The sequence below is a fragment of the Amphiura filiformis genome, chromosome 8, assembly GCF_039555335.1.
Source record: "Amphiura filiformis chromosome 8, Afil_fr2py, whole genome shotgun sequence".
NCBI lineage: Eukaryota > Metazoa > Echinodermata > Ophiuroidea > Amphilepidida > Amphiuridae > Amphiura > Amphiura filiformis.
The window spans coordinates 36,868,906-36,881,938 of NC_092635.1; the positions used below are offsets into that span (position 1 = coordinate 36,868,906).

General features: G+C 35.4%; 1 protein-coding gene across 1 annotated transcript in view; it reads left to right on the forward strand.

Moving 5' to 3' along the window:
• The first annotated feature begins 447 nt into the window (after positions 1 to 447).
• The window catches only part of LOC140158994 (extracellular matrix organizing protein FRAS1-like), a 233,186-nt gene continuing 220,600 nt past the window's right edge, over positions 448 to 13,033 (forward strand). The window contains exon 1 of the mRNA XM_072182295.1: positions 448 to 1,460. Coding sequence (XP_072038396.1) covers positions 1,370 to 1,460 — 91 coding nt within the window. The 5' untranslated portion in view covers positions 448 to 1,369. The remainder of the gene's footprint in view (positions 1,461 to 13,033) is intronic.

A 13,033-nucleotide genomic window follows, 5' to 3' on the forward strand; every position in this document is an offset into this window, starting at 1 on the left:
TATTAAAAACTTACAATTTAATATGAAAATTGAAAAATAAAACAAATATGGACTGATCCAAGAAAGTGAGGAGGGAGGTGGACGCGAAACGAATTAATTTTTTTATTTGGCCTAACATGTTCTTGGCTTTTATAGCATTCTTTCTCACAATTCCTTGTTTTTTCTTTTTTTTTTCGTTCATTAATTAATTAATTAATTAATCAATCCATTAACGCATTGTTGTTCCTTCAATTCTGTTGATCCTTACTTTTCAATATAACTACATATAAATCATGACTTGTACAACAACCAAGTATTATGCCACCAAGTTGCAAAAGTTTTTGTAAACTTTTAACCTCTGTCACAGTTTCATGTCATTCGTATCGAACGCAAACCCATAAATCTTTCTCAAGTCTGGTAGAGAGACTAACTCCGGCACCAGTGGCTGACAGTCCATTCATTGTGTAAGCAGTGTGTGTTGTGTGTCTGACCCGGGGTGAAACACACATCAACAGAACAGAATTTGGCAGAGTTCTTCGGGTTTGGACTTATATTTGAGATCTGATCTGAATAAAGAAGCTCCAAATAGACTCACTTGTGCCTCTGTGTTCTTATAATCACCCTGGAACCATCCTGAAGACGAAACTGTGGATGTCAATATAGTTTGGCTACCGTACAACGACATACACCGACTGCACTGTAGCTGTTCACCATTCGGCAACGCACCTGTGCTGTGACTGTGTACATTTTGCTTTGAGCTCGAGCTGTAATACATTTGCTTTTGTATTGATCCAAGGAGAGCGGAATATATTCGAGAGAAGTGTTTATAAGAGTTTCTGGAAATTATATATTTCTTTCCTCCTGAGGAATATACTTTTGATGACATTAAATTGTGTATTTTTCACTATGTAGTCTTCGAAAGTTTCTCCAGTTTTAGGAACGAACAACACTGCACAGTGATCAAATTGGTAAACAACATTTTTGTCGTATAGTTTTAGTGCTTCAGAATGGAACTAAAAACGCGGTGAAATTTACTGGAAAGTATACTGGATTCTGTTAATTATAATCTTCAACACCTTGGAAATTATATTATTGGATTTTATGGTTCTAGCAAATATTGACAGTGTCTAAAAGCTACAAGTTTATACCGGAAGTTTGGAAATCATACTGATTGGAAAAACATACACTGTGTATGTACGTGTGTCATAAAAATGGACTGTATTTTTGGTTAAATTTTGACATATTCTGTTCATTAAAGGAATACGAGTTTGCCAGTTCTACTTAAAGGAGAACTCGTGGAATTACTAGCGATCTTAAAGCACTACCAAAATGCAGGAATAAATATATTAAGAAGAGGATTGTGGAATATTCAACTCGCCAGACGTCGGCCATGATGGCTTGGATTTCTGTGTGCAGAACTTTAGGGCCACTTGGGCTCTGTTGTGCCGTTGGGGTGTTGTGCTTGGTTTCACTCGCACAAGGTGTGTATTCATTTATTGAATTCTAATATAGATGCAAATTATGTGGTAGATGGTTGTGGGTAACCAGACAAGGACATCAAATCCTAGGAAACTTATTAAAAAAATTAAAGAATGGATTAAAAATAAAGGTCACTCTAATAATATAAAATTACTGACCCACATTTATGAATTCAACAAAATGTGTGATTCTGAAAATTATAAAATAATTGATCATTTTACATTAAATTCCTATAGGCCTATTATAAAATGTAAGCAGCATAGTTTGGGCAACGAAAAAAAATATTATTTACACTTTTAAACAAATCTCAATTGACAAGTGCAAGTGCTGGACTACAAAAATATGTATGTAGGCCTATTCTTCAGTCAGGAATTTCCCATGACATTAAGATAATAATATACAATGTAGGGCCTAGAAAGTAGATGTACATAAACTTTATAGGCCCATGTAGTGGTATAAATAGTGTTTATTTTTTTTCTGCTTGTTGCTGTTTTGTTGTCATCATGATTTATGATTTGTGAGTTTCTTGTTTTTACAGCAATATATTTCAGTAAATATTGTAATGAATTGCTGGTTAGAACTTTCTAGAAGTATTAAGGTGGTAGTATACCCCATGATAAATTTGTGACTATTTTCACATTTTTCTCAAATAATAATAACACACTAACAAAAGTTATTATAGGGGCAAGGAATCCAGTTACTACACTGGAATTTCTGTGACTCAAAACAAGCGGTATGTTTTTTATGATATAAAAGAAGATGTATCGCTAGATTGTTCCTCATTTCTTTTATGGACCACTTGTCTTGAATCACTGAAATTTCAGTGAAGTAATTGGATTCCTTATCCCTATAATATAACTTTTGTTACAGTGTGTAGTTTGTGAGAAAAATGCAAAATTAGTCACAAAATTTATCAGGGGGTGTTTACCACCTTAAAATATCCCAATTTTGTAATATGTTAATTGTTTTGTCCATTGGCCAAAATTGTTCCATTAGCAGTTTGAAGGGTCATTGATCAGGGAAGTGTTCCTGTCTGGCCCCAACAGGCCTCATTGGACATTGAAGAGACCATTTCTTTAGTCTCTGTTGGCAAATGACATAATTTCTCTGTCAACAACAAGACTGCTTCAACTTCAAGTGAAAACTCAAAACCTCAAGAAAGGCTATGATTATAATTATTGCTCTGGTCTCAAATTGAATGCCATGCATGGAATTGGAACAGGGAACAGAAGTCTTTTAAGTCTTTCAAACAAGCATTCACAATGGCCGACCACACATCCTGTGGAGATATTGATCATTTCTTGAAAGTAAACTAATAAAGAATCAATACAAAATGATCTTAAAAAATGTATTGATTTATACAGCAGAAGTTATGTGAATACAAACCATGATGAAGGTATTACTAGATTGGAACAATCCACCTGGATGAATACTTACATGTATTTTTGAGAGCTAGCTATTAAAAGGAGCAACACTCGGGGAGGGGGGGGGAGCTAAAGTTTTGGTTTTAGTTTGGGTAGGGATGAATTTGAAAGTGGACCCATCAAATTGAAAAATTTGGACCCATCGATATACCAAAATTCAAAATTTTCTACCAAATTTAACACAAATTGTCTTTAAAAGTTTTTCAACTTTTTCCTCCAAATTCTGGGGAAATTTCAAAAAGTTTGGCTACGGTGAGGCAAAATTGGGCCATTTTCTGAACAAAATTGAGAAAATTGTGAAACATGATGGACCCATCCATATACCGTACGGTACGTACGTCCCTGTATGGTCATATTGTACCGAGTACCCCCACCCCTGCAACAACACTATCACAAATTCATGATCATGAAAATTATGTAAAATTTTTAGCACCACCTGGCCTGCACTCACCAAATTGATAATGAATTTCATGAAAACATTACCTTTAGAACCAGGACCTGAAGCGATGAGAGTATCTTTTAAATGTTCATTCATGTCTGTCTATCTGTCTACATTGTAGGTCTCTGTAGGATGTGTCTGTTTTAGCATTTTAAAGGTTTTGATATCAATGCTAAATACAATTTACGTAGGTTGTGGTTCACCAAGTTCCTGATATGCCATCATTGTTGTGGCGCAAACTCTTAGCCATGATCTACCAGGTTCTAGGCCTGGTGTTATTTTGGAGCCAAGTTATGGATCACTTAAAGTAGCATTACATGACAGCAGTGACCCGACAAAATACCCTGAAAACTTTTGTTTCATCAAAAAGTCAGGAAATTCAGACATTTTATTTTAGATTTCAAGGAACAACCACTGTTGACCCAACCAAACTTTATTTTAAACTTACAAAAAAAAGGACTTGAAAATATTTATATTTTTAAGTGCAGTTAATTTTGATAAATTGACCCATGGATCCAAGATAAAGCATGAAAGCCAATTTATTCTATGCAAGTAATTTATTGTGTGCATCAAGTCATTCATATCAGTCAAACTTGTACAAAAATGAATTGTAGGACACATGCAAAGTATTTGGTAAAAGTACATTTTTGTTATTTTTTTACAACAATTCTAAATAAAAAAATATTTGGCACTGCAAAATACATTGTGATCTAATTGCCTAAAACAAATTTATATCCCCATTTTTAACCATTTAGTTGTAGCATTCAAATTCAATGGATTTTTAAACTGAGAACTTGAAAGCACAATTATTTTATTTTAAATGTGCATGATTCATGCTTTTATTCCCCTGCATTTTAGTCAAATTCATTTGTGTGTAAAAATGGTCACCATGTTTTGAACTCGACTTCATAAGTCAACTTCTAATGATGACATGGAGCAACTTTTGTCAACTTCAAAGCCGAATTTTGCAGTTTAAACGCATGCGCAATTAGAAGTCGAGTTCATGATTATTTGAAGTATGGCGTGAAGTCAAATTCACAATTTGTTTTGAAGTTGACTACTGACCATGTAAACATCCTGTCAACAAATAATTTATGCAATCTGAAGTCGATATTACAATTGAAGTTGACTTCTCTCTGGTCTCAGTCACACAGACTAATGATGAACTGGTCATGAACATTGTACCATACATGTACACATCTAAGTTGAACCAGGATCGATCTGGTTGAACATTGGTACCATTATTTTGATAGAATCATTGAATTCAAATATTGTGGTTCACTTCTCATCATTATTCAAATTTGTTTTTAAAACCAAGGGTTCATAGAGTATGATGGCCTACATTTAACCCGACACGAAGTTCAACACTTTTGGCAAATAATTAATTTGTTCATTTATTACGGAATGTGACTTGAGGAGTAAATTTGCATTTTGTAAGATGATGAAAAAGATGAAGTTGTCAATTAGATTATGAGATACCACCATGGAATCGTGGACTCCCAACATTCCCAGCCCGGTGTACTTCATAATTATGAATTTTCTCGCTTTGGGTTGATTTTCCACCGAACACACGTTCTGGATGCAACTGTTGCCAATAGCAACTGGTAGGTTTGATCATATTGACCAAGAGGTTTTGATGTCATACTGTGTCAAAACCAAAACTCACCTGGTGAAATTATATGGCAAGGCCAAGACCAATATGGCTGAATGTGTTCTGTACAGTATACCTTAAATCATGATAATGTACTTGAATACAATCCTAGCACTGGCTTCTGAGCTTTAGGCTTACTCTCATACCTGTATGATGATTTTCCAACTGTTTTTTCGCTGTTCGAGAGGCGTCACGGTTTGAGAACGGGGCTAGTTCTATACAATCCAATCTTAAAAGGGCATTTCGTGATCCACAGCATCATCACCCACTTTTCTCAAAAGCAAGTTGAGATTTTTATACCACTGGGAACCTCTGGGTACATAATGTTTATTACAAAAAGTTTCTTGCAGATTAATTCGTTTAGCAAAGAAATCATGAAATTTTAATTTCGTTCTGGTATACCAGAACTAAATTACAACACATTGTCTATGGAGCACTCACAGGAGCAGTGTAATACACATAATCATGCATAACTCGAAAATGCAAAATCGGAATCAACTGAAATTTTGGGAATAAGCTTTTTGCGTGGATATCTACTGAAAAATGTCATAAAAAGAGGATGCTAGGATCACGAAATCTCCTTTAACAGACCCTACATGTAGAAATGTAGCACTTTCTATGGTCTGTGCATATTACATGTAATTTGTACTGTAGGTTCTTAGTTGGCCTGTACATTTTAGCACAGATCCTGATTTTATAGTGATATTGAACTGCCTTTGTCAGTATGTCAAGCAAAAATAGATGTCCCGTATCCTGTATTGGGAATGGCTAAAACCACAGTGCCAAAACAGTCCAGGACTCTGAAAAATCCGATTATTGACATTTTGGACCCTACTTGTACAGTACGGTACACAAGTCATATATAGGCCTACGTACAATGTACAAGTACATGTAGGCCCTTACATGTGCATGTACATGTACATCATGTAAAAGTAGGCCTATGTAGCACAAAATTTCTGGGTACTGAATTTGGTCTTTGGGTGACAAAAAAAAATCTATGATAAAAATGATGATGAAAATAGATACATTGTATTGGAAATGTGTAATAAAGACTGTTGATTTGATTTTACAAGATTTAAGGTCTGGTACTCTGGTGGTGAGAATGTCCAAATTGTTGACCATTCAAATAGGCCCACAAAAGTCAATTTTTAAGGGGAAAAGTCCACTTGATGTACATGTAGCGACAGGGAAATGTCACACCCTCACAAAAAATGCTGAGTCACCTATATATCATGAGCTTTTTGCCTGTAATGCACTAAAAAAGTTTCACAAAAAAATAAACCAAAAAAAACAAAAAATATAAGTATTTAAAAAGTGTGTACTGTACACCACTAACGTATTGTTCAGGCGTGATATTCCCGAATATTGTAACATTGGATGTAGTAGCCATAATTAATTTGCTGACTTTCAACTTGAGGTCATAATCTGAAAATTACAGAAAACACTGCCCTTGATAGTTTGCACCTGGTATAAAAATAGCCTCGTCCTTGTCTGTAAGTAAGATGGTATTAAAGGACTCCATGGTCTGGTAACAATTACACATTATTGTGCCCACTGGTCATTATCAAACCTGATGATTTGATTGTCTTATGTGATTATAGAGCTGCTCATCATAGGTCGTTAGAGACAATGCCAATTAGCAGCAGCTGGCGTAGTGGGAGTTCATCTTTTTACTGGTAGGGCACCAACCGAGGGCGCTTCTTGCTTGAAGGATGGTGTACAAGGTTAATTATATTACCCATGATGATAATTCGCAGTATTTTTGCTTCGGATACGAGCTAAAACATTTTATAAAGTGTAACCCCTGGTCTTCAAGTGTTGCAACCAAAATTTGACATTGACAACAAATTATATCCCAGTACCATACTTTGTGGGCATCAAAATGAAAGATTTGTTTTCTTTAAACATGTTAACAATTGGCATATTGCACCTCCTGTATAAAAAGTATGCTTCCCCCCCCCCCCACACACATAAAAAAGCCTCCCCACACCATCCTACAGTCAACATGCATTCAAGATCTGTAAGACTGTAACCCTGACTGTAACCTTACCTGTACAAGTCCAAAATGGGATATTTTAATGTATAAATGTGTAATTGTGTGTTATGGTTTGGGCTCCATATAGTAAGGATACTGTAGGCCTGTCTGTAATTAACACTTGCTTTAGTTTGTGTTTTTCGGCTTATATTAGGTAACAATTTTTGATTTTTGTTACTGCGTGCATCAATTTAAGTCCTAACTCACACTTACATTAAATTCATATAAGTTTGCGCCTGTCATGCATTACGCAACACGCAACTAGCATAATAAGTGCTGAGCCCATCTGCGTGCAGTGTGCATGCCATTCTATATCAAAATACACAGATATTATGAGTCTTTATTATTTTCACCTATAACTTTGTATAAGCCGAACAAACTTTAGTGGCAGCTTGCCCAAAGGAAACTCCTGGCAGTGATTCATCCAAGCCAAGATACTAATTATACATTTTGATTGAATACTAACCTGCAAGCTATGTGATGACCAGCCCATGGGCATTACTAAAAACATGTCAAAAATCTGACAGAAATCTATGAAAATATGCTAAAAGCTTTGGAGTTAAGCCGAAAGTAAGGTGCAGCCGATATGTGCAGAAAGTGTTGGGACTTTGAACGTAGTGAAACTAAAAGTGAATGCATGCTCTGTCTTGAGATGCTGAAATTATGGTTCGAAAGTTAGCAGCTCAACCAGCAAATTTTGCCCTGTTTCACCAGGTAAATCCAATGCTAATTGAAACCAGTGGTGGCGCCAGGAATTTTTTTTCTGGGAGGGGGGGGGGGCATTGAGGGGGCAAAGTGAATTTCAGGGGGCAAAATTACCACAAAAAGGTGAAATTTTTGTAATTTTGGGTTTTTACTGGGGGCAACAGGGGGGGGGGCAAGAGTTGTGACCCCCCATGGCCATGCCACTGATTGAAACATCAATTGATTTATTGAATCCTGCTTGTTTTTGTAAGTTTTGAATTGAAAAAATATTGTTATTGGTGTGGAAACCCTGGTTAAACCATAGACTTTAAATTCCAATCGGAGCTGTTGTCAGTTGATGGTGAATGATTTTAGAATAAAAATTTAGCAATTGAGCAATTTAACAATTTAGCAATTTAGCAATTAAACAATTTAGCAATTAAACAATCAATTCAATATGTAATTGAGCAATTAAGCAATTTAACAATTTGGGTTACGGTACCTTGACTTTCACTTTTAACTTCTCTTTAACTTTTAATCATTAAGGGCTAATATTGTTAATATTATCATGGACCAATAATGCTAATTTGCCTAAAAAATGCTAAATGTCTAATTTTGATTTAAATGGGTAACAAACTCCCAGCATTTGCCAATATCAGCAATGAAAATTGACCCGCCAGTGTGTAGGCTGTTAAAATTTCTTGCAAAGTTTCAACTTTGCGATAAAGTATGACAGATTGAAGCATCTTGGGTAATACTTAACACCAAGGGTGTCATTTTCTTCATAAATTTTGACCAGTTACCAGCCAGGATGGGCCAAGTACAGTAACAGTAAATAAATTACCCAGCTGTATGGTTAAAATTGATCAGCAAGTTAATGGAATTTTCAGGGAAATGTATCCAAGCTGCACCTGTTGTAGGCCTTTGCAGAAACAGAAACCCGAACTTGGCCTTATAAGGTCATTTTTGACAGAATTGTAAATAATTGTGCTTTCAATTGCTTTTCATGCAATACTTGTAATATTGCATATTATTTTTGTAAACAGGCCGGAAGTGTATCAGGAAGCACCTGGCTCTGACCTTTGCTCTGACCATTCTGAATTATTTTTATCAAAGGTGATACTCAGGATAATTTCAGATTTTATAAAATTGGTAAAACACTGATTAGATTTTTTGTTACCATGGTTATCAGTATCATTACCATTTTATAACTACTTTTGATGGTTTCACCACATATGGTTTAGCCTATTTACTCTGCATGCTTACATTTCATATCCCTGCTTTCATGTAGCAGGTTTGTGGTTCTGCAGACATGAGAGATTAAATGCATAGAGCTTTCTTAAAAGCTTATCTGACATCTCCGACATCTCCAGTATCTCTGTAAAAGTGTGGTACATAGCCCTCCTTAACCCTAACACCCTGTGAAGGGGGCAAAGGTGTTGCCGAACCCCACTACTTCGCTGAAGGGTTAGTGCTAATAAATGGGCACCACTACAGGTAGACTGTAGGGCTTGTAGTAGACCTACATTGTACTTGTACATGGTATGTAAGGTGTATGTACTAGCCTATCACTATGGACCACAATGGCCTCATCCAAATGGCATAGTTCAATAACCTCAATTAAACAATCATAGTGCAAAAAATTGACCTCAAGTTACAGAGTATGAGTTTTTGTACCCAAATTTTCAAAGGTCATGCAATGAATGTACAAATGTATTGGGGTTAAAGAACTGTGCCCTGATAGATGAGCATGTTGTGGCTCCTAGTGTATGTGTATGTAGCTCTCCTGCAATTGTCAAAATCAAGAGTCCATCTGTAGAACAATTATTGACTACATGTATTAGAAGCAGGTTGGTAATTATTGCTCAAGTTTAAAGCTGTTTGCATACAATAATGTATGAAAATATCAACTTTGTTTCTTTTGAACTTATAAAATGATTTGTTAAGAAAACATGAAGGTATACAATAGTTGATTGTACTCCCTGAACTTTTGATGCACTGCTATGGTTCATATAGGGGCTTAATGCAAATGTTGGTATTCAGCTTACACCATGAACTCAAACACTAGCAGACCCACTTCAGAAAACATTGTTTGATAACCTCTTGTTCTTGGTTTAAATGTTTCCATAGCCAAATATGTTTTCCCTTCACTGAAAGTTTATCATGTTTACAGAAGCAGCAGTAGCAAGGGTAGTAACTAGGAATTTCTGAAATCCTTTAGAATATTGTGCTTCTGTAGGTTTTCAATGCAGGTCTTTTTAAAGAACGGTGCATACACAGTAAAAGGAATATTAAATGGTAATGTATTCTAATGGATAACTGGACTTTCAAACGGTAGTTTACATAACCTTAATAGCAGTTAGCATAATTATTTCTGATAGAAATTCTAGTGATGGTGTTGGAATAATTCATGAGCTGTATAGACTGTGTTTCTTGTTTGGAAACTTTCCCAGGCATGCATTAAATAAGTAGTAAAATAGAATGAAAAGAAATAGAATTGCCTACTGAATAGGTAGTTGACCCTTCTGCAGCTCTGATACAACCAGACAACATAAATGCAAGTTTTGGTATAGTATTTACATTAAAATCTGTAGTAATTTAGATCAAAGCATTTTATACAGCCGAACTGTGTGGCAATCCCTCCAAAATGCTACATGTATACCCCGAGAAGTGCTCAAACCCAATGACCGCTCCCCTTCGGCCCAACAGTAGGGCTAGCGTTTTCAAAAGTGTTAAAATCAAGAAAAAGAGTCGCCATTCTTGCAGATTGTCCTGAATAGATCTATAGATTGCGGGTAAGGTGCAAAAGCAATTGCCATACAAAATGCCTGCTCATGAAAAATTATCTGGCTCGCTTGGCTCCAAATTTGACAGCAAATCAGATTGTACCTACTACATGCAATTATACATAAAGTACTACATGTACATGATTGTATTCATCTTCCATGAGTGGACAGCTCGCTACATGTAGATAACTTGATGTACGAAGCAACTTCAAAAAATGTAGGCCACACAACGCAAATACTACAAATATAAGGAAATAATAAGAAAAATACTGCAGACAATCAGACATGATAATAGACAGAAAAGGAAGGACCCAAAGAACCATGCGTGTCCGATAGGAAACTATTTAGCACAATGATGTCATTAAACAAGCCAAACACAATGCATTGCAGCTATTTCTACTTGAAATGTGGGATTTGTGGAAGTTTAGCTCAAGAAACCACATGTAGGAATGAAAATAATGGTAAAAGTCAAGAAGATCATTGGACAAGCAAGGTAATTTCAGCATAGAAAGAACAAAACAAAAATACATGTACACCTTAAATGTACACCAAAAATAGTCTTAAATTGCTTCCTAAAAATACACCTGTACATATTCCTGCAATAGTCTTTCCCAGACGAGCCCCCATAAATGCTGAATGCCCCACACAATCATTTGGCCACCTTGGCATGGTCAATCTTCAAGTACTAACAGCCCTTGTTGTGAAAGAGTATTTTCCTGAAGTGTACAAATGTACAACACTGTCAATTTTAATTAAGTTAAAACCAATTTTATATAATAAATCCCTATAAAAAGCTATATAAAAAAACTGACATGTATGAAACATTTCTCACAGTTTATCATACCAACTGTCAAGAAGTTGAAATTGTTGTTGATCTCATCAGGGTCTATATCAGACACATGGCTAGCGAGCTCAATAGATAATTGTCATTAATAATCACAAATGACATGCTCATCCTTCTATTTGCAACACAGTCAGACCTTAGGGTTTCCCACTAGGAAACTTGTTGGTAAACTGTGAAACAAAACAGCGCAATAAAACAACACAGTGGTTTTACATTTTTGCTCATCATGATCAGCTCTGTATCTTGTCATGCAACTGAGAGAATAAAATGGTAAGAGTCATCAAGAGTATCAGTTGGTATGGCGTCTGTTTGGTTTTCTATGTTTCTTGATAATGATATTCTAGTACATGTTTGTTTGTCTAAATCAAATCAAATCACTAACATCATATGATTTTGCAATTCTCACGATGTAAATAATTGAAATAAAAACAACAAAAAAGTTTGTTAACAGACTTTAAATCAATTCAAATCGAATGATTCAAATCACAAATTTTGCAATTCTCACAATGATATCAAATTGGATTGATTGAAATAAAAACAACAAAAAAGTTTGTTAACAGACTTTAAATCAATTCAAATCGAATGATTCAAATCACAAATTTTGCAATTCTCACAATGATATCAAATTGGATTGATTGAGCCCATATTTATTGATCGAGCTACAAAATGTACAAGTTTTAAAATATTTGACAAGAGGTAGTCAAGTCCAATGTATTTTAAAACTCATTCTCATAGCGAAAAAAAAAGTTGAGATTTTTATACCACTGAAAACCTGCTCTGGCTACATAATGTACAAAAAACTTCTTGCAGATTCATTTGTTTAGCCAAAATATCGCCAAATTTTGGGAATGCGCTTTTTTTCGGGGATATCTACTGAAAAGTGTCATAAAAAGAGGATGCCAGGATCATGAAATACTCCTTCAGAACAGTATGGGTGAATGGGGGAGGCTAGGGTGTTTGTATCTCTGAGAAGTATCAATAAATATAAGGCCAGGGGTCGCGCTAACTTACGTTTCTGCGCGTACAGCGCATATTTTTAAGTTTGGGCGCATATATTCATTTTTGCATACCAGTTCAGGGGTTTTCATGCGCGCAGAAAAATGAAAACATGTGAAAGAAAAATAAAAGCTTCGATCTCCAATATTTACGGCCCGTCCAGAAATTATGTAACATAAAATGCAATGTAACATAAATGTTGGATTGAAGTCGCCGTAGCATTGTAACATAATTTAAAAATAGAAATTAAATACACACCACCGGCATAATTACACAGATTGCGATATTGTCTAGAATCACTGCTGATAAATTATTGCAGTACTGAATGATGACACACGTACGTGAGTTGGTAATTTCTAATTCTAGGGATCGGAAAGAAATGCTTTGTGGGTGGTGTGTAGAGATATGCCATCAGTGAAATACGACACAATGATCGGCCGTAGAAGAAAAAAATGACAAAAATTAATGCCTTGAATTATGTTTTATAGTCATAATTACTCTAGTAATCCAATAAATATCATAATATTTGGCCTAAACTTGAACTCATTTGCAATGAAATGTCATTTTTTATTGAGTAAAGCATTGCTTCCATGTGGTGCCAATGGTGTTGAATTCTGCACTTTGCCGAAGTTGAACTGCATTTTGTGGAATTCTGCGAACTTTTATGGCATAAAGCAACACTTTTATAGTAAGTTAACTGCTCGGGAACTTTCTTA